The 23,914-nt window shown below is 51.7% G+C and overlaps 2 protein-coding genes across 2 annotated transcripts in view; one reads left to right on the top strand and one right to left on the bottom strand.

The window, feature by feature from the left end:
* Positions 1-28: 28 nt before the first annotated feature.
* Positions 29-9,812, bottom strand: EIF3K (eukaryotic translation initiation factor 3 subunit K). Its single transcript, XM_006096667.3, has 8 exons — positions 9,633-9,812; positions 8,744-8,842; positions 7,432-7,552; positions 5,667-5,741; positions 3,351-3,417; positions 3,152-3,229; positions 1,645-1,770; positions 29-94 (listed from the first exon to the last, which is right to left on the bottom strand). The coding sequence occupies exons 1-8, from the start codon at positions 9,689-9,691 to the stop codon at positions 63-65; spliced, it is 657 nt and encodes a 218-aa protein (XP_006096729.1). The 5' UTR covers positions 9,692-9,812; the 3' UTR covers positions 29-62.
* A 1,208-nt stretch (positions 9,813-11,020) lies between these two features.
* The window catches only part of MAP4K1 (mitogen-activated protein kinase kinase kinase kinase 1), an 18,570-nt gene continuing 5,676 nt past the window's right edge, over positions 11,021-23,914 (top strand). The window contains exons 1-26 of the mRNA XM_023760526.1: positions 11,021-11,151; positions 11,320-11,377; positions 11,495-11,585; positions 12,589-12,653; positions 14,384-14,439; positions 14,521-14,568; positions 14,718-14,760; positions 14,844-14,916; positions 15,364-15,495; positions 15,896-15,958; positions 16,055-16,136; positions 16,594-16,710; positions 16,950-17,028; positions 17,526-17,584; positions 17,823-17,866; positions 17,948-17,992; positions 19,194-19,236; positions 19,659-19,821; positions 19,900-19,982; positions 20,340-20,424; positions 21,328-21,404; positions 21,496-21,556; positions 22,584-22,692; positions 22,775-22,833; positions 23,026-23,129; positions 23,656-23,901. Of these exons, the coding sequence (XP_023616294.1) occupies positions 11,053-11,151; positions 11,320-11,377; positions 11,495-11,585; positions 12,589-12,653; positions 14,384-14,439; positions 14,521-14,568; positions 14,718-14,760; positions 14,844-14,916; positions 15,364-15,495; positions 15,896-15,958; positions 16,055-16,136; positions 16,594-16,710; positions 16,950-17,028; positions 17,526-17,584; positions 17,823-17,866; positions 17,948-17,992; positions 19,194-19,236; positions 19,659-19,821; positions 19,900-19,982; positions 20,340-20,424; positions 21,328-21,404; positions 21,496-21,556; positions 22,584-22,692; positions 22,775-22,833; positions 23,026-23,129; positions 23,656-23,901 (2,184 nt within the window). The 5' untranslated portion in view covers positions 11,021-11,052. The remainder of the gene's footprint in view (positions 11,152-11,319; positions 11,378-11,494; positions 11,586-12,588; positions 12,654-14,383; positions 14,440-14,520; positions 14,569-14,717; positions 14,761-14,843; positions 14,917-15,363; positions 15,496-15,895; positions 15,959-16,054; positions 16,137-16,593; positions 16,711-16,949; positions 17,029-17,525; positions 17,585-17,822; positions 17,867-17,947; positions 17,993-19,193; positions 19,237-19,658; positions 19,822-19,899; positions 19,983-20,339; positions 20,425-21,327; positions 21,405-21,495; positions 21,557-22,583; positions 22,693-22,774; positions 22,834-23,025; positions 23,130-23,655; positions 23,902-23,914) is intronic.

Raw genomic sequence — 23,914 nt, 5'->3', positions numbered from 1 at the left:
TAGGAAGCCAGTAAGGAGACACCAAGGCTAAGGCAATAAATCTTTATTAAGCACCTGCAAAGTTACTGGGAGGAGGCCATGATGCTGGACACACCTGTTGAGAAGAGAAGGTGGGACCAAAGGTCAATGTGGGAAGAATGGGAGACAAAGTTCCAGTCACCAACTATAGCACCCACAATTCTTTAAAGTCAACAGATCACAACCCCCTTCTGGGCCCTAGTCACCATCACAAAGGCAGTTTGGGGCAGTAGTTAAAAGTCTGGACTCTAGAGCCAGGAGGCCCATGTTTAAGTCTTAGCTCTCCTGGGTACCAGGTACATCAGTTTCCCCACCTGTAGGAAGCATCTATCTAACAAGATAGTAGGATTAAGGATGCATTAGAACAGTGGTTCTCAACCTTCTGGCCCTTTAAATACAGTTCCTCATGTTGTGACCCAACCATAAAATTATTTTCGTTGCTACTTCATAACTGTAATGTTGCTACTGTTATGAATCGTAATGTAAATATCTGATATGCAGGATGGTCTTAAGCGACCCCTGTGAAAGGGTCATTCGACTGCCAAAGGGGTTGCGACCCACAGGTTGAGAACCGCTGCATTAGAACAATGCCTGCTAGTAAGTGTTATTCACTCTTATCGTAGTAACGTGTACTATTTGCAAGACACCCGGTGCTGGACTTGCATCTCCTCACTGAACCATTTGCTCCGGTAAGTTCTCACATAGAACAGGTACCGCAGAGTGAGGGTCTACAGTACCCAAGTGCCCACGCAATCTGGTTCCTCAATTAGGTACCAAGTTAACTGGTTTGCACTGAGAAGCCTTGTTGTACCAATAAGTCTCTTTAATGGTACCCACTTTATAGGATGATGTGAGGACAAACTGACTCAAGTGTAAAGAAACAGTGTTTGGCCCTAGCCGGTTTGGCTCAGTGGATAGAGCGTCGGCCTAAGGACTGAAGGGTCCCGGGTTCGATTCCAATCAAGGGCATGTACCTTGGTTGCGGGGACACCCCCAGTGGGGGTTGTGCAGGAGGCAGCTGATCGATGTTTCTCTCTCATCGATGTTTCTAACTCTCTATCCCTCTCCCTTCCTCTCTGTAAAAAATCAATAAAATATTTTTTTAAAAAGAATGCAAGAACTGCTTGTTTTTTTTAAAAAAGAAACAGTGTTTGTCATAATTATTGATGCTCTTTTCCCATATTTTAGATGAGAAAACTGAAGCACAGAGCAGTAAAATCACTCGCCCAAAGTGCAGAACCAAGATTCCCACTCACTAACCTAACTCCAGAGCCCATACTTTCTGGCATTCTGCTGCGTTTTAGCAGATGCCAGGGCTGAGGCCCCAGGAACACCAAGGATAAAGAAGATATAATGGGAAAGAGCCCCGGGAACCCGTAAGTGTGTGGAGACAACTCTCAAGGCCACTCCAGGCCCTTGGAAGTCTTATTGGGTGCTGTGGGGCAGGACACAGGGCCTGAAAGTTCTAGGGAAGGACACCCAGTACCCCCTGCTATTCCTCCCTGGGCAGCAGCCCTGTGACAGAAGAGGTCAGTGGAGTCTGGCAGATGCCAATTTCCTAGCCCGGGTCTCTGTGGAAGGGCACCTGCTGAGCCCCACACCCTGAAGCCTCAGGATACCACTCACTGTCAAAGTCGATCTTCTCCACAATGTTCTTGGGCTTAATGCTCTCTTCCTGGCTACAGATGAAGATCTGGCCCGACTCATCAGCGCTCCAGCCGTACTTGCTCATCCACACCTTTAGCTGGCTGTCTGCAGGTGACACAGGGGTTTTGATCACCCAATCCCGCAGTACCAGGGGTCCTGGGAACCAGAAGCCCAGGCACCCTCCTTGCCCAACTGCTTCAGAAGCCAAAAGCATTTTCTACCTGGACAGCAGCAGCACCTCTGCAATTCTATAGTTCATTCTCCATTTTGCCTTTCTCATCCTTACACATCACACAGATTTTTGTCTTATTTTCTATTTATCTCTTTTCTCTCCTGTGCAAATCTTAGTTTCTAATATCCACAGTGTATTTATGTAACTGCTTTTCCCCACGACCTACATGAAATGGTTTCAAAATCACGATGTCATCATTACCACTAACAATAAGCCTGTGGTTATCAGGTTTGAGAATTTCTTTGCAGTTCTTTTTTACCCTTGGAAAATATGCCACTAAGGATATAGGGCAAGAGGGTGTACTGATAATTCTTTTCTGTGTAACCATTATCAATGTGGTCCAGATTCATCTGCTTTTTTTATTTTCAATTTTAAGGGTTGTTTCATCTCCTTTTGACTTAATTTCACTTTTAAGTATGTCAAACACCTATCTGATATAAAACAGTATAGCGCCTGACACAAAGTGTGCAATCAAATCAAAGTTAGCTCCCATTAAAAACAAAACCCCACACAAAAAACTACCTGGATCAAAAGGCCAAACTGTCTAAGGTACTCAGAGAAATCTCACCCCAAACCCACCCCTCTCTCCTCCCTGTTCTCAACCCCCTCACCTTTGCCCCATTTTCCTTATCTTTTATTTTCCTTCCTGTGTTTCTTTATGCAAAAATGGGCAAACACGCAAACACACACACACACTTTTTTTCCCCCTTTTTAGAAGGATCTTTTAAGAACATAAATCTGATCATGTCCCTCCCTGCTCAGAACCCTCTGTGGCTCCATCTCACTCAAGGTAAAGGTCAAAGTCTTTAGAAGGCCCTGTTGTATCTAGAGATCTCCCTCCCACCACCACTTCTCTGCTATCAACTCCCAAAATACCCATTCACACCTACAGTCACTCTGCTCCAGCCACAGAGGGAACATGACAGGGCCCACTGCCTGAGGGTCCTCACATTTGCTCAAATGCTGCCCCCACCCTACTCTACAAGCTGCCTTGCATGAATTACCACTGGACAGAATAGTGTCTGGCACAGAGCAGCCATTCAGTAATTAATACAGAATAAATGAATGAATGTCTATATCTTCCCCAAGGAAGGGAATGTCTCATACCAATTCCTTCCTTCCTTCCTGGGCTGGGCCTTCAATAACCATTGGGTGAGGAAGGGATGGATCCATCAGAGGTGCTGGCTGAGGCCCACTACCCCAGACTACCCTGAACCTCCTAGACTGGCACTAGGGACCCAGAGAGCATCTTACCAGTCAGGTCCCCGAGCATCTCGGCCAGCAGCCAGCGATCGATGTGCTGATAAGTGATACCCACGACATGGCAGATAACTGTGGAGGTCAGGGACAAAGATGGTAAAGAGCCACGCCCCGCTCCCAGGACCCTGCTGACACTCCCTACCTGCCTCCCCCTCTCTCCTGCCTGGGAGCTCAGTCTCAAAAAGGGACTTACATTTTCGGACAGAATCTTCAAAACCAGTTATACCTTCCAAAAGGTCCATGTTTTCATCCAGGGCTTGCTGTGAGAGAAATAACAATGTTGACAATTTCAATATTAATATCAAGAATGCCAATATTAAAAAATATTGACAATTGACCCCCACATGCCAGCCATTCTTCTGTGTGCAACCCTATGATGTAACAGTTACTATTTTTATGCCCATTTTAGAGACAAAGAAACCAAGGCTCAGAACAGTTAAGTGATTTGCCCAAAATTAAACCTAGGGTTTAAATCTGACAGGCGGAACCTGAGATAAGCTGATGCACTCACTTTGCTCCTATCTCACTCAGAGAAAAAGCCTACCATGTCCTACAATGGGCCACAAGGCCCCACAGGATCTATGCCCTCACCTCCTCCTCCTTACCCCCTCACACCAGCCACAAGGGCCTCCTCACTGCTCCTGTCACACCAGGCACTCACCCAACTCAGGGCCTTCGTGCTGGTTCTTTTAAAAAATTTTTTTTTAATTTTTAGAGAGCGGGAGAGGGAATGAGAAAAATCAATTTGTTGTTCTCTTATTTATGCATTCATTGGTTGATTTTTGTATGTGCCCTGACTGGGGATTGAACCCGCAACCTTGGCCAGGAAGCTCTAACAAACTGAGCTACCTGGCCAGGGCTGCACTGACCTTGCGTCTGGAACTCTCCTCCCCCATGGTTTCTACTCATATGTCATCTTCTCAGCAAAGGCGCCTTCCAACATTAGTGAGGGAAATGTGGAAGCCGCAAGGACAATGAGTAGCCAATGAAATATGAGAAAAGTCAAGAGAGCAGTTGTCTTGGAAGCCAAGTGATTAAAGGATTTGACAGGACAGGTAAGATGGGGGACTGAGAACTGCCTACTGAATCTAGCAACTGTTGACCTCAACAAGTTTCATGGAGTGTGTTTGCGTTGGGGAGCAGGGTCAGAGGGTTGGTCACAAAAGCCTGGAGTGGGTTCAAGTGAGCAGGGGAGACTGACCACAGGCAATCTGTCCCAGGAGCAGGGTGACCAACAGTCCCCACCTGCCTGAAACTGAGGAGTTTTGAGATGTGACATTTGCAATTTTAAAACCTTGAAACACGTGGGCAAACTGGGCAGCCAGTCCCCTAGCCAAAAGTAGGGTTGTAAAGGGGCACAGGGAAAGGGGATAGGAGGCAGAGTGAATGTGGTCAGGGACACCTCTCTTTAAAAAAAATAAATATTTTTTATTGATTTCAGAGAAAGGGAGCAATAGAAACATCAACGATGAGAATCATTGACCGGCTGCCTCCTGCATGCCCTCTACTGGGGATCAAGCCCACAATCCGGGCATGTGCCCTGACTGGGACTTGAACCAGTGACCTCCTGGTTCATAGGTCAATGCTCAACTACTGAGCCACCACGGTGGGGGTAAGAGCTCTTTGTTATGCTAGAACTCCAGAGTAGGCATGTTCTATGGTGACACAAACAACCCAGGAAGGTCATGTTTGATGTTACAAGACAGTAGGGAGAACTGCTGTTGTAACACCACTGAGTGGGTGCAAGGGAAAGGGGACAGTGCACCAGGTGACCTGACATAGGGACACCCCACCCTCTAAAACTGCAGAGTGCTCGGTCAGCTGCCATGATGTCAGGGCCAGGGACATGTGCGAGTTCTGGTGGGAGGGAAGGTCCAAAGAGCTGTCTAGGTGAGGGGGGAGGGAATAAACTGGAGAGGGAAGCAAGAGCCTAGGTCAAGAAGGGTGGACTGTGGATCTGGGTTGTCACGTGCTCCAGATGGCTTTTTCTCCAGCCTGTTCATCATCTCAGATATAGGTGGTGGGAGGGGGGAAGGGGGAATCCCGGGGAGGAGGGATGTACGACTTTTGCTAAGAGGAAACAGAACAAAGGACTGGAGTACTGGTCAGCCCAAGAATGTCAGTTGGAGACCTCAGAGCGGGGGGAATGGAAAGTTAGAAGGAAGTGGTCAGAGAGTGGAAATGTTTAACATTCATGGCCAGAGGAAGGAGCAATTACTGCTGAAGACATTTCTAGGGCAGTGGGTCCCACTTGGGAAGCTGGAGAAGTGGAGGATCAGGTTCCAGTTAGAGCAAGAGAGGGAGAAGTTCAGGTGATGGAGGACTTTTACTGGAAGGATGCCTGAGCCCTGTGGGAGTCCTGGCTCTGTGTGAGGATCACGATTCTATGAGATCCTGCTTGCAAAGCCCTGAACACAGGAAGCCAATTAATGGGCATACTCATTACTTTTATCAGTCCGCTCTGTGTGGCCCAATCACCCATCCTGCCCTTGGGTCCAAGGGAAGTTACCCAGAAGGCCTGGAAGTGACAGGTCTCTAGCAGGTCTCCAAGGTACAAAATCTGTCGGATGGGCCGTTCTTCTTGCTGGAGGAAAACGTTAAAGGAAAATGGTCCTAGAGCCTGAGGATGCTGTGGAGTCCTAAGCCAGCCCTCCCTACCCACCTCCTTCTGGTCACTGCAGCATGGGTTGTAATGGCAAAAGGTGAAAAACAACCAAATTATCCAATGATGGGGACAATGACATCAATGACTGACTGTCCACAGAGCCTGAGCCAACTCCCATAGAGCATGACAAGACACACTGATATGAAAAAAGATGCAGAACAATGTGCATAACAGCCTACCATTTGGGCGGAGGACATATGCTATCCTATATAATAAAAGGCTAATATGCAAACTGACCGAACGGCAGAACGACAGGTTGCTATGACACACACTAACCACCAGGGGGGCAGACACTCAATGCAGGAGCTGCCCCCTGCTGGTTGGTGTGCTCCATGGCGGGGGGGGGGGGGGGGGGTGCGCGCAGGGGCACTGCTCAGCCAGAAGTTGGGCTCTTGGCTGGAAGTGCATTGGTGGTGGTGGGAGCCTCCTTGGCAGTACTAAGGATGTGCGACTGCTCCCTGACTGCGAGAGGGTGCAGGCCTGGCTGAGGGACCACCCCCCCCCACCCCTCCCGAGTGCATGATTTTCGTGCACCAGGCCTCTAGTGTGTATATAAACATACACAGCTGTACTTATGTAGCTACAGGACATCTGTGGAAAGGTCCCCAAGAACAGCAAACAACTGTTGCCTCCTAGGAGGGGAGAGAAGCCATTTCCCCCATAAAATTTTTTTATGTACTTTTAACAATGTACTGTATGCCTATTTTTTTTAAAACCACCAGAACAGAACCCTTGAGAAGGTGGACAATCTCTCAGAAGGGAGGGACCTCCATGGACACACCTGGCAGAACAGGTTCAATGAGTAAGCAGCCATTTCTCAGCTTAGCCAGTAATAGGCAAGTAGTTGTGACAACCCCGGGATGGTGATCACTATGAGCATAGGGCTCAGCATGGTTGGGAGACTCTGCCAAATCTCTCAAGTAATTAAAGGAAAGTTAGAGGCTTTCTTAGCTAAGTGTTAGATCAGCTACAAAAAAGCAAGGGGAAGTGGGGGGAATCCAATTCACTGATTTTTTCACTCAACAGCTTTTCACTGAAGGCCAGCACTGTGCTAGGTAGGCAATGAGGATACATAAAATGAAGTTTAGCCGACAATCCAGCTCTTCATGGCTTCTGCCTGTTGCCCAGCACCCAGCTCCTCCTGCCTCTGGCCAGGTGGTCTTTACTCAACTAGAATCCTCATGAGAATCTTTCTGAAGCATAAATCTACCCCCATCACTCTACAGCTCCCTGGTGCCCTTCCAAATTCCACTTTGAAAGCTGTGGCATGGCTATGCTGAACTTTTCCTCCAGGCCTCCCTACTGTTCCCTCTGCCTGGAACACCTTCCCTACCACTTCACCTAACTCCTCATCTTTCAGATGGTCTCTCCTCCAGGAAGCTCTAACATCCAGGCAAGGTCAGGTGCCTCCTCTGGCCCCTCTAACCCTGAGCCCTGACTATTGGAGGCTGTCTTAACCACCACAGGGCCCCAGCCCTACCCAGCAATGGGCCAAGCCCAGAGTAGGCACTCAAGTGTGACTAAACTCACAGACCACTTCCCAGTGAAATGATCTCTCTTGCCCCTGCCTCCTCCCACACACACCTGGGCCTGAGAACTGGAAGGATACATGGGCCTGGTCAATCATGCACTTGCAAAGGGTGAAGTCAGTGTGGGGCAGGTTGGTAAGGGCCTTTAGCAGGATCTGAGCAGTGACCGTGGTCTGAAAGAAGGCTGGGTTGAACTGGTACCTGAGAAGGGAAACAAAAGACACAGCAACAGGTGACATCTCCAGGTCCCAGAAGCCTCACCAGGTGTGACGCAGGGTACACACTGCTTTGGCCCAGGGCCTGGGAACTATACATGCCTGGGTTCCAGTCCCAACCACAGATTCTCTGACTATGTGACCTCCCTGACCCTACTTGCCTGCTCTGTCGACAAGGACAGTTAATTTTCACAACCACCCAGTAAGACAGATACTGTTAATTGTTAAGTGATTCATAAATAAATGAGTACATAGAGAAGTTTGAAATAGTGGTTTAGGGCTCTGGAGCCAGAATGCCTGGGTTTAAACTTCCCTGCTGAGTGACCATGGACTTATTTTAAATTCTGTGCATCTGTTTCCTCCCTTGCAAAAGGGGGCAATTACAACCACATCTACCTCACAAGGACAATACAGCATCTAAGTGAGTTAATACATACAAAGCTTATACCACAGCAAACTACTACATGGTGAATACTCCCTAAGTAGTGATTATCACCAATAACAACCTAAACAACCCTGTAAATACATCTATTTTACAGATGTTAAAACTGAAGCTATGGAATCGTAAAAATTACACAGCTGTGTGCCAATAAAGTACTGAGGGGGAGAAACCCAAACATCTGTTAATAGGAAAATGGGTAAAAACTGCAGCCACATAGAAAATGGATGGACCTCATTAATCCAGTGCTCAGTGGAAGCAGTCAGATGCAGAAGATCCACTGAGTCAACTGGCTAGAGCTCCTCTCATACATTTTAAACCATCCCTTGATTACTTACAAAACCTAATACAATTATATACCATGTAAATAGTTGTTATACTGTATTGTTTAGGGAATAACAAGAAAAAAGTTTGTACATGTTTAATACAAATATAACCATTGTAGGTCTAACTACACAACACATCAGCAACATCACATTTTTAGGGGAACGTTTTCAACCTTTCCACTGATGTGGATCCTGTGGATATGGAGAGCCAACTGTATTTGTTTTATGTACTAGCCTGTATGTGTGTTTTGTAATTAATTTTTAAAAACATCCATCTTCCTGCTCTTCCTTGGATTCCTAGTTTTGCACACCAAAGATGCTTCATGCTGTAGGCTACTCCTGTAACACCCAGTGTTGGGAGTGGTACCCTGCTGGCCACTGGCATGGGTTGGGGTTGGAGGCAGACACTCACAGCTTCAGGACAGCCAGGTTGGCTTCCAGATCATAGGCATTCTCCTTGGCCTGTGTCTCCACATAGCGCTCCAGGGTGGCCAGATTCTCAGGATTGTATCTAGAGAAGAAGCAAGATGGATGAGCAGAGAGGAGACAGGAGCTGAGGCCAGTTACTTTTTTTGAGGATGGGGGGTGGGCACAGTAACCTGCTCCTCCTTCCTCCTTCTCTTCTCTTATCTTACCCATATCTCAGACCTGAGCCTAAGCTAAATCCCATCGGAGCCAGGGGTCTAATGCCTGGGATGCTTCCCCAACCTCTCAGACAGTCAGTCATTGCAACCTGTATACCTGGGCTCCCGGACATCTTTGACACACACACCCCTTCCTCCCCTGCCCAGGCCTCACCCCTGTTCCAGCCCCATCCTCTCGGCTCAAGCTTCTCCCATTGCAGTTCTGACCAATCTGCTTGTGCTTCCCCCATCGCAGCTCTGACTGCTCTCAGCTATCACTATCTATTGACGGTTTTGTCATGACTCTGAACTGGGAACTCCATGAAAGCATGGCCAGCGGCTGTCTTGGTCACTTCTGGTCCCCAACGTTGCCCGGCGCTGACAGGGAGCATGTGTTGAATGAATGATATGAGAAAAGAAGGTAGAGATGAAGAGGCAGTGTCACAGAGAGGAAGACTGAGGGGCTGAGAGAGAGGCCTTAAGACAATTAAGGAGGGGAGACAAGGCGAGGCAATCTCCCGCCTCGGGGCGCTTGCAACGCTGTTCCCCTTAAACAGCTCCTCCAGAAGCTGGAAACCACCCCGCGCAAGCCCGGGACCCTGGCCAGCCCTCGCGGTCTGCGGAAAGGCTCTCCTCCACCCGCTCGACCAGAAGCTCTCCCTCCGACCAGGCTCAGACCTGTCGATGCCCTTGAGCAACTTGCCCACGTTCGCTCTCATCTGTTCAAACATGGCCATGCCTGCGGTCGCTTCCCTCTCGGGGGATGGAGCCGCAGTACCGGCCGTGCGGCGTCCTAGAGGACCGGAAGAGGAAGAGATGGCGGAAACGGAAACTACGTCGCTGTTTTCGCTCCCAGCCCTGAGGCGCTGAAGGGGGAAGGTTCTCGCGGTGGCTGCCGCGCTTTCCGGCTGCCACGTGACTTCTTCCCAGCGGGCGCCGTCAGCGCGTGCGCACCTTCTCCACCCGAACTGGACCATCAGCGAGACTAAAAGCTTAGCGGAGCCAACGCGCTGGCGCCGTCTCGGGGCGAGGGGCGGGGCCAAGCTGTTCGTGGGCGTCGCGCTTTCGTCCTCAGGCCGTGCGCGCGAGCTCGCTAGGAAGGAGGCGGACCCCGACGGGGTGCGCGCAGGTCGCGTTGCTCGCCGTATTGAACTTACAAAACTGTTGGAATGCACGTAGTAGCCTTCCATTTGAGCCGTGATCCTAGCTCCGACGGCCTCTTTCCCCCAGGCCTTGGGCCCCCAGCCGGATCCTGAGCTCCATAGTTTCAAAAGCCTGAAACTGGTCCCCATGCTCCACCCTAATTCTAGGGGGAGGGGCCCGCAAAGCTGTTGGGGTGGTCTGCCCAGGAGGGACAGGGGTGAGGGACCCCTGAATCCCGCAGATTGGCACCCAGTTCACGGACTACAGTATGTTGGGTGAAAGCGAGCTCTCCATGTGTGTCATCATAGGTTATGTGGATACAGATTCTGAACACTGCAGGCATGAATGTACAGGCATGTGTTATATATGTGGAGGTATGTGCTCTGGGCTCTAGGTACACCACATGTGTGCACATGCGTATCCAGGCATGTGCACGTTGGGTTGGTCTGCACACCACACAGGGGGTCCACGACTAAGTGCACGTCTGTGCCCAAGGTGAGCAGTAATGTACACTGAATGATCAGGCCCAGCTCCGGCTCCCTGTGCAGACCTGCCATCTCTGGGCTGTGGCCAAACCCTCAAGCACTCAGCAGAGGTTCAGCTGTGGTTTTTAGCCACCACCCAGAATGGGGGAAGGGGTGCCGAGGTACCCATCAGGACACACTTAAGATAGTTTGCATCTGATTTACATTCTGTCCAGGGCCCTGAAGGTGGAGAGGGGTCCCGTGGGTCCCAAGGCAAGCTGTCCCAACAGGCTCTCAGGGCCCAGGGGACTGGGGGTGGAGCTGGCTGCACAGCCCTGCGCTGGGGCAGGAAACGAGAGCGGGGAAGGGGGAGGCCACAGCCGGTGGAGGCGAGGCGGGTGCAGGGTGTGTGGGGAGGGAGGGAGGTGCCAGCACTCCAGCCCTGAGGCCCTGCTGGCCCCTGGGCGGAGGCCCAGCTCCGGCTCCCAGGAATGGACCTCGTGGACCCCGACATATTTAATAGGGACCCTCGGGACCACTACGACCTGCTGCAGCGGCTGGGTGGTGGCACCTATGGAGAAGTCTTCAAGGTGAGGACCCCCTTCCTTCTCCATCACCCTCCAACCAGTGGCCTTTGTGTTGAAGCCCAAGAAGGGGAGGGATGAGAGAGGGTCCCAGTCTTTGATGCTGGCTCAGGCATGCTGAAGAGGAATTCGGGGGAATGGAGACGGCCTGACTGTCAACTTCCCTTTTACAAGGCTCGAGACAAGGTGACGGGGGACCTGGTGGCATTGAAGATGGTGAAGATGGAGCCTGGTGAGGAGAGGTCCCAGGAGATCCTTCCCCACACCCCACCCCAACTTCCTAGGACACTGGGCTCGCCCGCATACTCCTTCCCTGCAGTGAAATTTTCTCTCCTGGCCCTCTTTGCAGATGATGATGTTTCCACACTTCAGAAGGAAATCCTCATCTTGAAAACTTGCCGGCACGCCAACATTGTGGCCTACCACGGGAGTTATCTCTGGTGATGAACCTAAGACCTGCCCCCTATCCCAGGACCCCCATTCCTGACCAGGGTACCCCCTAACCTCTTATCCTGGACGCTCATTTTAACTGAGTTACCCCTAACTTAATCCCCAGCCCAAAGTTCTGCATTTCTCACTGGAACACCCCCTAATCTAATCTTCATTCAGAACTCCCATTTCTGACCAGGGGTCCCCAAATCGACCTCTTCATAGTAACCAAATCTGAAACTAAGTTCCCTAAAACTAACCTTTCATCCTGTGCTTTGGTTCCCCCAGTTTCACTCTCTGCTCTTTTAATATGAACCCCTGAATTACCTGCCCCCCACATTAATACCCCAGATGCCCCAATAATGACTCTGTCCCTCAGACCTGGCACCCTGGGCCTCTGTGTCCCCTCTAACTTCCTCAACCTCTGAGATCTCTACCCTATCTCCTACGTTAGCATGGGACAGCAGAGGGTGCCCTAGGTCAGGAGCCAAAGACGTGGGTTTGAGTCCAGTTGATCTGAACATACATTTCCTCTTTGAGCCTCAACTTCCCCATCTATAAAATGGAAGTGGGATCATTTCACGCTGTGGGCAAGGAAAGTTAGAGATGACTGCTGTTACATTAAAAGATCAGAGCCCTGGCTGGTTTGGCTCAATTGGTTCGAGCATCCTCCCGTGCACCGGTCATGGGTGCGATTCCTGGTCAGGACACATGCCTGGGTTGCGATTTAGTCCCTGGCCAGGGGTCAGGGCACATGTGGTGGGGGCGGGGGGGGAGGCAACTGATCAATGTTTTCTCTCTCTCTCTCTCTCTCTCTCTCTCTCTCTCTATATATATATATATATATATATATATATATATCCCTTTCCCCCTCTGTAAAAGTCAGTGAATATACCTTCTGGTGAGGATTAAAAAACCCAAAAATGTCAGAACAAGACAATGAGCCAGGGGCTGTCCAATAAATAATAATTTATCACTGCTATTATTATTATTACTGCTGTTGAACTGTTGTAGGCTGCAAAAGCTCTGGATCTGCATGGAATTCTGTGGGGCTGGTTCTCTTCAGGACATCTACCAAGGTGAGAGCAGGGCAAGGGACCCAGGCAGCCCCTGCCCCTCCAATCCACCTCTCCTGTCTGTCTGTGCTTGTGGGTCCTGTAACTGTTTATTCTGGTCTATATTTTACATAATGAGCCCCCCCCTCCTCTGGGCCCTGGGCCCTCCCCACCAGGACCTGCCAGCCCCAATCTGTCTGCATGCAATGATCTCCTCTACTTCCCTCTCCCAGCTTCCTCTGTGTCTGCATTTTCTCACCAAGGTCTATTCGTGTTTGAGTATTTCTGCATTTCTGGCTCATAGGAGGAGCCCACATTTTCTTTTCTTTTTTTAATATATTTTATTGATTTTTTACAGAGAGGAAGGGAGAGGGATAGAGAGTTAGAAACATCGATGAGAGAGAAACATCGGTCAGCTGCCTCCTGCACACTCCCCACCGGGGATGTGCCCGCAACCAAGGTACATGCCCTTAACCGGAATTGAACCTGGGACCCTTGAGTCCGCAGGCCGACGCTCTATCCGCTGAGCCAAACCGGTCAGGGCAAGGTGCCCACATTTTCATTGAATGAGTGATTCTCTTATCCTGCTTTCACTCTCTTGGAGAATTTTTTTATTTATTTGTATTTATTTGTCTATTTTTCTCTTGGAGAATTTGAGGGTAGGGTGGAGTTGCCTGTGATCACCTCTCGACTTCTGATGCCCACTTCTCTCTTTCACCATCTCCCTGTCTCCCTCCATCCCAACACCTCAAGTGTTAGAAAAGGAAGGACTCCATTAAGAAGTCCTGGGGGGGGGTGAGGGGGGGGGGACTGAGACCCACAGAGAAAATGACTCAGGCAGCAAGACTGTCAGACCTGGTCTCTGTCTGCCTTTCTCTGTTGTTCCCTCTCCACCCTGTGTCTCTCTTTCTCAATATGTCTGTCTTCCCACTTTTTGGTCTCTGACCATCTTTCTTTCTCTGTCTCACTTTGGATCTATTCCCGCCTCTCTGTCTGTCTGTCTGTCTGTCTGTCTCTGTCTCTCTGCCTTTCCTCATTTTGCAAAGTCCCATCACCCCCTGCTCAGAGCCCTCCCAGACCCTCCATTTCCCTCTGAAAATCCCAAGCTCCTCATCGTGGCCCATCAGTCTGACACCACTGCACCCCATGCTGAGCGGCCTCATCTCGTCTCCCTGAGGCTCCACTCACTTTGCTGCTTTCTAGACCTACCAGGCACCTCCCGCCTCCCAGCTCTGCACTGGCTTTTGTCCCCACTCCAAGCAGGACTGCTCACATCTTCATCCTGTCACCTTCACAGAGTGGCCTTTGTTGACCAGCCTGAGTAAAATGTCGTAGTCTTCCCACACGTTTCCTGTTCATTCTTTCTTGCTTTTTCTTATTATTTATTAGCATCTTGCATACTGTATATTTTACCTCCTTATCTGGTTTACTGTTGGTCTTCCCCGCTGGAATGTTCTCTCTGTGAGGGTAGGGATCTGTCTTTTTCGTCCACAGCTGTGTCCCCAGCGCCTACCACACAGTAAACACACAATAAATGTCTGTTGAATGAATCTCTGTCTCCATCTGGCTTCTGGTTCCCTGCTGCCTCTCTCTGTTGCTGACCACCCATTGGTCTCCCCTCCCACTTGTCTCATCCTGTGCCTGTATCCCACTCCTCACACGGTACCCTCTCAGCCAGTTTGGGCGGGGACCAGGAGCTCTTGGGCCAGGTTTCCTAATTCCCAGACAACATTGTGCTGGGGTGACCTTTACAGTGACAGGCTCCCTGTCAGAGCTCCAGATCAGCTATGTCTGCCGAGAAGTTCTCCAGGTGAGGAGAGGCCTGGGTGGGGGCAGGTCCCTGCTCCAGCCCCCAGGCTCTCACAGCCTCCTTGTTTACCTCCCTCCCCAGGGACTGGCCTATCTGCATTCACAGAAGAAGATACACCGGGACATTAAGGTGGTCTAGGGGCAGAAAGGTGGCCTTGGGAGGGGCAGGAGATGGGAGTGGTATTTGGAGGGCTTAGGGTGATATTGAGCTGTGGGGCCAAGGGGTAGAGGCTGGGGGTGGTGGTCTCTGATAGCCTCTAATCTCTCCTCTGTCCCCAGGGAGCCAACATCCTCATCAATGACTCTGGGGAGGTCAGACTGGGTAAGTGTGGCTGGGGGTTGAGGAGGTGGACTGGCTAGGGGCCCGAGAGGACCCTAGGTCACTGTCTCTCCCTCTGCCTCCAGCTGACTTTGGTATCTCAGCCCAGATCGGGGCAACGCTGGCTCGACGCCTCTCTTTCATTGGGACACCTTACTGGTGAGGGGTGCCTGGCAGGCAGCTAGGGGTAGAGTGAGGGGCAGCAGTCCCTCCCTCACCCATCCCCATCTCTGAGACTCTTCTGGCTCCTTCTCCCAGCCTCTGCCTTGCTCTGTTGAATATTTTATCTTCCCTTCAGCTCCACGTACTCTCCTTATTCTTGAGTTTTCCCTTTAGTTAGTGTTTGTGTTGATTTTTTATCCTGATATCTCCCTGTTATTTTTCTTAGTGTGGCCCTGTCTCTGTTCCTATCTCTCTCACTCTGTTTTCCCATCTGTCTCTTTCTCTCCATCTTTGATTCTCTCTGCATCTGGTTCTCTCTATTTTCCATTCTCCTCTCTCTTTTTGTATCTCTTCTCCCCCCACTCCCCACTCCCCACACCACTCCTCCCATTCCCCTCCCCCTCCTTTATGTCACCCCTGGCTCTTGAGGGTCTCTGCCCCCAGGATGGCTCCAGAAGTGGCTGCCGTTGCCCTGAAGGGGGGATACAATGAGCTGTGTGACATCTGGTCTCTGGGCATCACAGCCATAGAACTAGCAGAGCTACAGCCACCGCTCTTTGATGTGCACCCTCTCAGGTAAGCAGGTGTCACTGCCCCCCCGCCCCCCAGGGCCCAGCCCTGCCTCTAAGCACCCCCACCAGCCTGTTTCCCCACATCAAGATTCCCCTATAGGAGAGCCCCCATTTCCTGCAAACCCAGTCTGAGACCCCCAAGGATCCCCTCAACTCAGAAAGCCTTTTCTTCAGTCCTCCACACCAGGAACCCCCAACTCAGGGATCCCCATCTTGAGCCTCCCTCTGCGACTCACATAGCTCTATAATGTGACATGTGGTGTCCCCTGGAAGTGGCAACCCAGTGCATAGTAAAACCTAAGCCTCATTCTCATTCTGCCCCTCACTTGCTCTCTGCTGACTTCAGTGCTACCTCTGGCCCCCACTGGGAGTCTGAACTCCACGTACTCTCCTTATTCTTGTAGAGTTCTCTTCCTCATGACCAAGAGTGGCTATCAGCCTCCCCGGCTAAAGGAAAAAGGCAAATGGTAGGAGGAGGTGATGAGAGGGAGGGCAGAGCCAGGGTTGATGGTCTGATGGGTCTCTGGTCCCCTCACCCCAGAACTTGGCTTCTTTCTTCCAAGGTCTGCTGCCTTCCACAACTTTGTTAAAGTCTCCCTCACCAAAAACGCCAAGAAACGACCCAGCGCCACCAAGATGCTCAGTGTAAACCGCCCCTCCCCCAAACCCTCCCCAGACTCTCACCCCAGAATTCCCCAGGGCCACATGGCTCTCTAAACATTGATGGTTTAGTTCCACAGAACCCCATGGCCCTCTCAGAGTCCCTAGTCCTTCAGAATTCCCCACGATGTCCCCTAAGACCCTCCAACTTGTACCCAAACCCTTTTCCAAGATACCTTGAGTTGTTAAAACTCACAAATTCCCAAGAGCCTCAAGACCCATTCCTGGGTGTACACTGGAATGGAATTCTCCGAGCCCCACACCAGGATCCTTGAATTATTTTAGTATCTTCAGACACCTCAGCATTCTCTGGTCTTCTGCCAGTTCCCCAGAGTTTCCTGCTTTCTCCCTCTGTTCCCCTAGGCAGGCTCTCCAGCCCCTGTTCCAACCTCTCCCTTCACACCAGCTGTCTGCCTGCTGACACCCTCCTCCCCTCCCCCAGCATCAACTGGTATCCCAGCCAGGGCTAAATAGAGGCCTGATCCTGGATCTTCTTGACAAACTGAGGAACCCAGGGAAGGGGACTCCTGTTGGTGAGACTGAAGATGAGGAGCCTGAGGTGAGGGTTCCTGGCAGACAGAAGCCCTGGAACCTCCCAGCCTTTGCTCAGGCCAGGCCGCCTGCCTGGAGTGACTTCCTGCTGCTGCTCTTGCAAGGATAAATGGGAGGGAGGATGGTGGGCTTGGCACAGGGCGGGGGGCACAGAGGTCATGGGAGGGTCAAGGGCTCCAGGCTGGGCCCACAGGGTGGTGGGGCTGCTGGAAGGGAGTGGCCTGACACAGCTGCCACTCTGCCCAGCCACCCCCTGCCATCCCTCGGCGGATCAAATCCACCCACCGATCCAGCTCGCTGGGGATTCCAGATGCAGATTGTTGTCGTGAGTAGAGAGGCCTCAAACTTGGGAACACTTGACCCTATAATAGATCCAAGAGACCCCCTTCACTCCTACATCACTCATCACTTCCAAACAGACCCTCAGAGACCCCATCACCCTCTCACTCACAAGAGACCCCAGAGAACCTCATTACTACCTGACCTACAAGGTGACTCTAGAGGCCCCACTGCTCTGACCTGCAAACAGACCCCTTCAGACTTCCCATTACCACCCTGACTCCCAGAGAGACCTCAGAAATATGGCAGACCCCCGATACCCAGTGGAACCTGAAACTGAACACTCTATCACTACTTTAGCCCCTACCTCCCTGGTCCCAAACCTTGATACCCAAGTGAGACCCCTGTAAACCTTGGGACTTTCCTTTAAGTAACAGCTCCAATCCTAAGGTGCCGACCCAATCTCCACAATTTTAGTCTATTTCTGAATCCATCTCCCCAGCTCACTGTGTGTTACCTCCCCTTCCCACCCCCAACTTCCAGGACGGCACATGGAATTCAGGAAGCTCAGAGCAATGGAGTCCAGACCTGCAGCTGACACTGTGAGATGCCCCTTCCCCCACCTGTCTGGCCCCAAACACCCTCCCCTTCACCTAGGCCAGTGGTCGGCAAACTGCAGGCGTGCATGTACAGTGCGATTGAAACTTCGTGGCCCATGCACAGAAGTCGGTATTTTGTGGAAGAGCCACACTCAAGGGGCCAAAGAGCCGCATATGGCTCGAGAGCAGCAGTTTGCCGACCACTGACCTAGGCTACTGCTGACCCTTTACTATTCCACAGGCTCTCTTACAGCCCCCTGAAGACTTCAGGAGCAGCAGTCCTAGGTCAGGGACCCTAAGGCTGGGAGGGGAGGGGGCTAGGATATATGTGGGGACTACCTGAGGCTTATGCCTGTCACTCCTCAGGAGGCACCAGTCGGAGTCTGATGATGACTACGATGACGTGGACATGTAAGAGAGGCTGGGCCCTCAGCTCCTCAGGCCTCACCCAGCCCCTGCCTTCCTGCAGCCCCTGCCTTGTTTCTACTTTGACCCCTACCTCAGCCCCTACTTTCTTTCCACCACTCATCCCTGACCCCTGACTGGACCCTCAGTGGAGCCTCCACCTTCCTTCACTCCCAACCTATGACCCCAACCTGACTCCCAGCCCAGCCCCCACTCTCCTTCATTGATGTTTCTGTCTCTCCCTAGCCCCACCCAAACTCAGCCCTTCAACTTCCTTCACCTCAGACCTTTAACTCCCAAGCCCACCTTCCTTCCAACTTTTTATAGGACTTTTGATCTGACTCCCAACTTCAGCTCCCACCTGCCCTCAACCCCAGTTCCTTCCAGAATGTCCTGCTCCAGCCTGGGCTCTTTCCCCATCTATCCGGCTCAACCCTGGACCCTCTGCCATCTCCAACCCCCAGCTCCTCCCAGACGTTGCTCCAACCTCCAGATTTCAACTGCAGCCCCAACCCTCAACCACAGGCCTTCATCTTTCCTCATCTCACAAAACCTGACTGGACCTTGGCCCCTGGGAATTTTCCCCATGTTAGACTAGACCCTGGGCCCCAGATCCCAACCTCAACCCCAGCCATCAGCCCCCAGCCCACAGGCCCAGTGTCAGCCTCAGGGCTCCCATCATGTCTGTAATAGGCTCACATGTGGCACTAGGAACCATGTGGGAACCTAACCCCCAGGAGCTCAGATGATCTGTGTCGTAGGTGGCTATGAAGATTTAGACTTGACGCCTTGTCAGCACTTGATCTCCAAAGTTGCTGTTGTTACTGTCATCATGATTATTATTTAAAAATATATATATATTGATTTCAGAGAGGAAGGGAGAGGAGACAGAGATATAGAAACATCAATGATGAGAGAGAATCATTGATCGGCTGTCTCCTGCACATCCCCTACTGGGGATTGAACTCACAACCCGGGCATGTGCCCTGACTGGAATCAAACTATGATCTCCTGGTTCATAGGTCAATGCTCAACCACTGAGCCACACAGGCTGGGCTGTCATTATGATTATTAATTAGTCCTTTAGTCCTCAGCTCCATCACAGACCGAGTCACCCCTGACCCTTCTGACCTCAGACATGCAGCCCCAAACCACTCCATCCTTGTTTCCCACACCCCCACCTGCTTACCCTGTCTTTGTGTTTCAGCCCTACCCCTTCAGAGGACACACCTCCTCCACTGCCCCCCAAGGTGAGGTCTTAGTCAAGAGCTGGGGGGCTGGGGGCCAGGAGGTTAGAGTCCTTAGATGCTGGGATACCGGGCATTCTAGGGCTGTAGTCTGGGACACCAGTTCCTTTGAAATCTGGGAGATGGGACAATGAGCATATTGGGGTATGGGAGTGGCATTCGTGAATCCACAGGTGTGACTCAAAATATTTAGCCTGATGGACACCGGTCAGTAGCCGGTTACCCAGCATTAATCCTTTAGTTGCTGGAGTATATTGATGGGGTGGGGATGGAGGGGAAAGTTGGAGTGGTGGTAGGACATTGTGGGAAGGGTCAGAGCTATGACCACATTTCCGTTGTAGCCTAGGCAGGGTTGGGATGGCAGGGTGCCCTCTCTCTTTGAGATCATCTAATGTACTACCTGCCCTACTTCTCTGTCTCCAAAGCCCAAGTTCCGTTCTCCATCGGATGAGGGTTCCGGGGGGCCTGGGGAGGAGGGGCAGCTGAGCCCGGGGGTGCTGGTCCGGTGTGCCAGTGGGCCTCCCCCACGCACCCCCCATGTTGGACCTCCCCCAGCCACCAGGAGTCCCCATCTAACTGCCCATTCAGGTAACAGGGCAGGATAGGGTGGGAGGTGGGTAGGGGTGGGGGAGCTTTGGGGACTGATTATTCCCCATCCTGTCTCAGAGCCCTCACTCTGGAACCCAACCCCTCAGCAGTCTGACCAGCCCCCACTGTTGCCCCCCAAGAAGGAAAAGATGAAGAGAAAGGTGAGGACAGCTATGCTGAGGACTCACACCTCTAGATGGGACTGGGGATGCTGGGTGGGGTGGGGGTGGGAAGACTAATAACGATATGTGACATTTGTGGAGCAGTTCCTCTGTGCCAGATAATGATCTCGTGTCTTTACATAGTGTAAACCTTTACAGATAGAGGTAGATATTGTCTCCCATTTCACAGAGGGGAAACTGAGGTAGAGAGGTCATGCCAAGGTCATAAACCTTTGAGGAGGCAGAGAGGCAGAATCTGAACCCTGGCACTCTTGCTCCAGAGCTTTAACCATTGCACTTTCTGTCCACTCCTTCTTTTTGCTGGATCTCCTGCTCTGCTCCCCATGACCTGCCCAGGGATGTGCCCTTCTTGTAAAGTTGTTCAATGGCTGCCCCCTTCGGATCCACAGCACAGCCGCCTGGACACACCCCTCCACCAAGGGTGGGCATTCAGGAGGGTAACAGGGAACATGGCGGGATGCGGGATGGGGAGGGACCGTAATGGAAGGTACAAAGTCAGGGACCAGGGAGGGTCTTAATAGGGTGCAGAGTGGCCAAGCTGAGGCAGGGACAGAGCCTGGAGCTACAGTGGGATTTGGGGATCAAAGATGGTTGGCGTGAAGATGAGTTTGAGAGCGAAAACTAGCAATATTAGGGATTGGGGGCCATGAGTATTAGATGCAGCAGAAAGGTCAAAGTTTGGGATACAAGATGGGGGACAGTTGGACCCCATTAACTCCATTAACCTCAGTTGGAGACTAATGTTAAAGAGACTAAGATCAGCATTTTGGGATTAGGAGTTTTGGGATTAGATTATAGCAGAAAGGGATAGAGTTTGGGGATCAAAGATGTAGAGACAAGGTCAATGAGAGGTTAAAGAAAAAGCATTGCGTCTGGGGAGTGTCACACTGAACAGAAAAAGCCATGTTATATTTAAGAGGGCCTGAGTTTGAGGATCAAAGCTGAGACAGGATTAGCCTTCAGGGACCAGAACCAGGGAGGAAAAAAAGAGGAACAGAATTTAGAAGGCTATTTGGAGAGGCATGTCTAATGATTGGTCAGCACTGAGGGGACAGAGGGTCAGGATTTGTGGGTCAGCGATGGAAGAACCACCAGAATGTGGGAAGTCAGAGGAAGGTGTGAATGAGACCAGTTAGAGGGATTGGATCCGGGTTTCAGTTCAGATTTGGGGACAGGCTGGGAGTATTGATGTGGGGGTGAGACTTAGAGAGCTGAGGGTCAGGGCTGGGAGACAGAGTGCCAGTGTTTGGGATCAGACAGGTGGGGGTTTGGGAGGTCCCCCAGGATAAGGCAGGTCCCAGTGTCCTTGTGTCTTTCTCCCAAGATCAGCACCTGATCCTAGGGGCAGAGGAAGGCATTTTCATCTTGAACCGGAATGATCAGGAGGCCACGCTGGAGATGGTGAAGGACAGCTCCCAGGGTGGGCTGAGGGCGGGGGCTGGAGCTGGGGATGGCTGAGGTCAACAGGAGCCGTCTCCCCCATTCTCTGCAGCTCTTTCCCAGCCGGACGACCTGGGTGTACTCCATCAACAATGTCCTCATGTCTCTCTCAGGTCTGGCCATCAGGGATGGGGGGTGATGGGAAGGGTGGGATCAGAAGCTAAGGGGTTGAGGGGCAGGGGGTTGGGAGGTAGACGGGCACAGCTGATAAAAGCCTAGACTCCCCTTCACAGAGCCTGAGGTCCAATCCCAGTCACTCTCACTTGGGGCAGGAGACGTCTGCTCCCTGAGTCTGTTTCCCCATCTCCCAGTCCCCACCTCTCAGGTCACTTTTGAGGGAATTTCTACAATAAGTTAGTCTTTACCTTTCTTTGATGTTCAGAGGACAATTAGAACTTAGCCCACACTACTAAAATAGAGTGAGCAAGTTATAGATTAAAATTTGTTTTAATTTTATAAACACTTTGTGTAAAGAATTTCTAATTTGTGGGGTGTCATTGTTTTATAAACACTTTGTGTAAAATAATTTCTAATTTGTGGGGAATCTCCCAACCAAATAGGATTCATGAGCTAATTAATATCTGTGATGATAAACTTAAAAGTTCCTAGATAAGTTTCTTCTTAAACTTTGCAATGTGTATAACTTCATCTGGCTAGTTAAGTGTCCATAGTTCTTATGTGACTACAAGCACCAAAGGGCAAGGAACGTATTTCTTTTACTTGTCACTGTTACCAGTGCCAAGCACAGTGCCTGACTTATAGTGGGTGTTTAAAACATGCTAGGTGAGCCCTGCTGGCATAGCTCAGTGGTTGAGCATCAACCTATGAACCAGGAGGTCGTGGTTCAATTCTCGGTCAGGGTACATACTCTGGTTGCTGGCTCAATCCCCTGTGTGGGGTGTGCAGGAGGCAGCCAATCAATGATTCTCTCTCATCATTGATGTGTGTCTCTCTCTTCTCCCTTCCTCTCTGAAATCAATAAAAAATATTTTTTAAAAAAAACATGTTAGGTGAAAAGTGCTTAAGGCTTCAAGGTTTGTGAATTTCAGAGAACGTGATGGGGCGAGTGAAGCTACCCCGAAAGGTGGGAGTGTCCAGTGTCCTGTAACTGCCTGCTTCCTGTGTATACACCCACTGCAGGAAAGACCCCCCACCTGTATTCTCATAGCATCCTGGGCCTGCTGGAAAGGAAAGAGACCAGAGCAGGAAGCCCCATCTCTCACATTAGTCCTCACCGGCTACTCGCAAGGTACGAGCCCCCAGTGGCACCTCAGACCCCCATAACCCCCCCTCCCTGCCTACCTTCCATTCCCACATACCTTCTTCTGCAGGAAGAACATGGTCTCCACCAAGATCCAGGACACCAAAGGCTGCCAAGCGTGCTGTGTGGGTGAGAGAAACCCCCCTGAGGGGCAGGGAGGGGGCTGGACTGGGCCAGGGGTGGGGTTTGGGCTGCACACACCCTAGGGGTTTGCAGAGTTAAGGCAGGGTGTCCAGAGCCTGGGAAAAAATGTGTGGCCTTTCGGGGAGCGGAAAAGGGGGGAGAAGATGGACTCTATCATGTCCTTACCCTCCCCCACAGCGGAGGGCTCCAGCTCCGGGGGCCCCTTCCTGTGCGGGGCATTGGAGACCTCTGTGGTCCTGCTTCAGTGGTACCAGCCCATGAACAAGTTCCTGCTGATCCGGGTAGGGAGCCGTAGAGGCGGGCTTCTGCAGAGACTTCCATGAAACCCCACTTCCAATCGAGGCCTCGTCCCAATCTCCCCCAAGGTTCTGCCCATCGGCCTGCCTGCCGTGGGTCAGGGTGGGGGTGTCTCCTTCTGAGGGCTTCCTATCCTTAAATTCCGCCCCTCACCCCGGCCTCATTATACTTCAGGCCCAATGCCCTTCCCCACCTCTGCCCTCTCAGGGGACCCCGTGCAGGTCCTTGGAACCTCTGAGACTTCGCTGCCTTTGAGGCCACGCTCCTGGGGGTGGGGTGGGGTGGGGGACCCCGTCTTTCTGTCACCAGAGCACCACGCCCCCAAGCGGAAGCCACGACGACCTGAGAGCACATCCGTCCATTTCTAAGGAGGCACCACCGAACCCCCTGAGACTTGGCCCCCTGACATTTCTAGATTTGGCACCTCCCAAGACAGCCCACGTCCTTCAACGCCCCACCCTCTCCCCCGCCACAAGCCTCCTCTGAGCCCGTTCCCCCCGCGCCCCGCAGCAGGTGCTGTTCCCGCTGCCCACGCCCTTGCCCGTGTTCGCGCTGCTGACGGGGCCGGGCTCCGAGCTGCCCGCCGTGTGCATCGGCGTGAGCCCGGGGCGGCCGCCGAAGTCCGTGCTCTTCCACACCGTGCGCTTCGGCGCGCTGTCCTGCTGGCTGGGCGAGATGAGCACCAGTGAGCGGGGCGAAGCGGGCGGGGCGCGGCCGGCCGGGGGGCCGGGGGGCCTTACGGACCCCGGCGCCCCGGTTGGAAAGGGAA

The sequence above is a fragment of the Myotis lucifugus genome, unplaced genomic scaffold (assembly GCF_000147115.1).
Source record: "Myotis lucifugus unplaced genomic scaffold, Myoluc2.0 scaffold_185, whole genome shotgun sequence".
Taxonomy (NCBI): Eukaryota; Metazoa; Chordata; class Mammalia; order Chiroptera; family Vespertilionidae; genus Myotis; species Myotis lucifugus.
Note: the sequence above shows the minus strand (reverse complement) of the source record. Positions and strands in the feature narration are given on the sequence as shown.

Excerpts from the sequence above, each read along its gene's own strand:
- EIF3K (XM_006096667.3), bottom strand. The coding sequence starts at position 9,691 with ATGGCCATGTTTGAACAGATGAGAGCGAACGTGGGCAAGTTGCTCAAG. Across the intron at positions 8,843-9,632 it reads TTGCTCAAGGGCATCGACAG|ATACAATCCTGAGAATCTGG; the intron begins GTCTGAGCCTGG and ends CTTCTTCTCTAG. Across the intron at positions 5,742-7,431 it reads GCATGATTGACCAGGCCCAT|CAAGAAGAACGGCCCATCCG; the intron begins GTATCCTTCCAG and ends GTTTTCCTCCAG.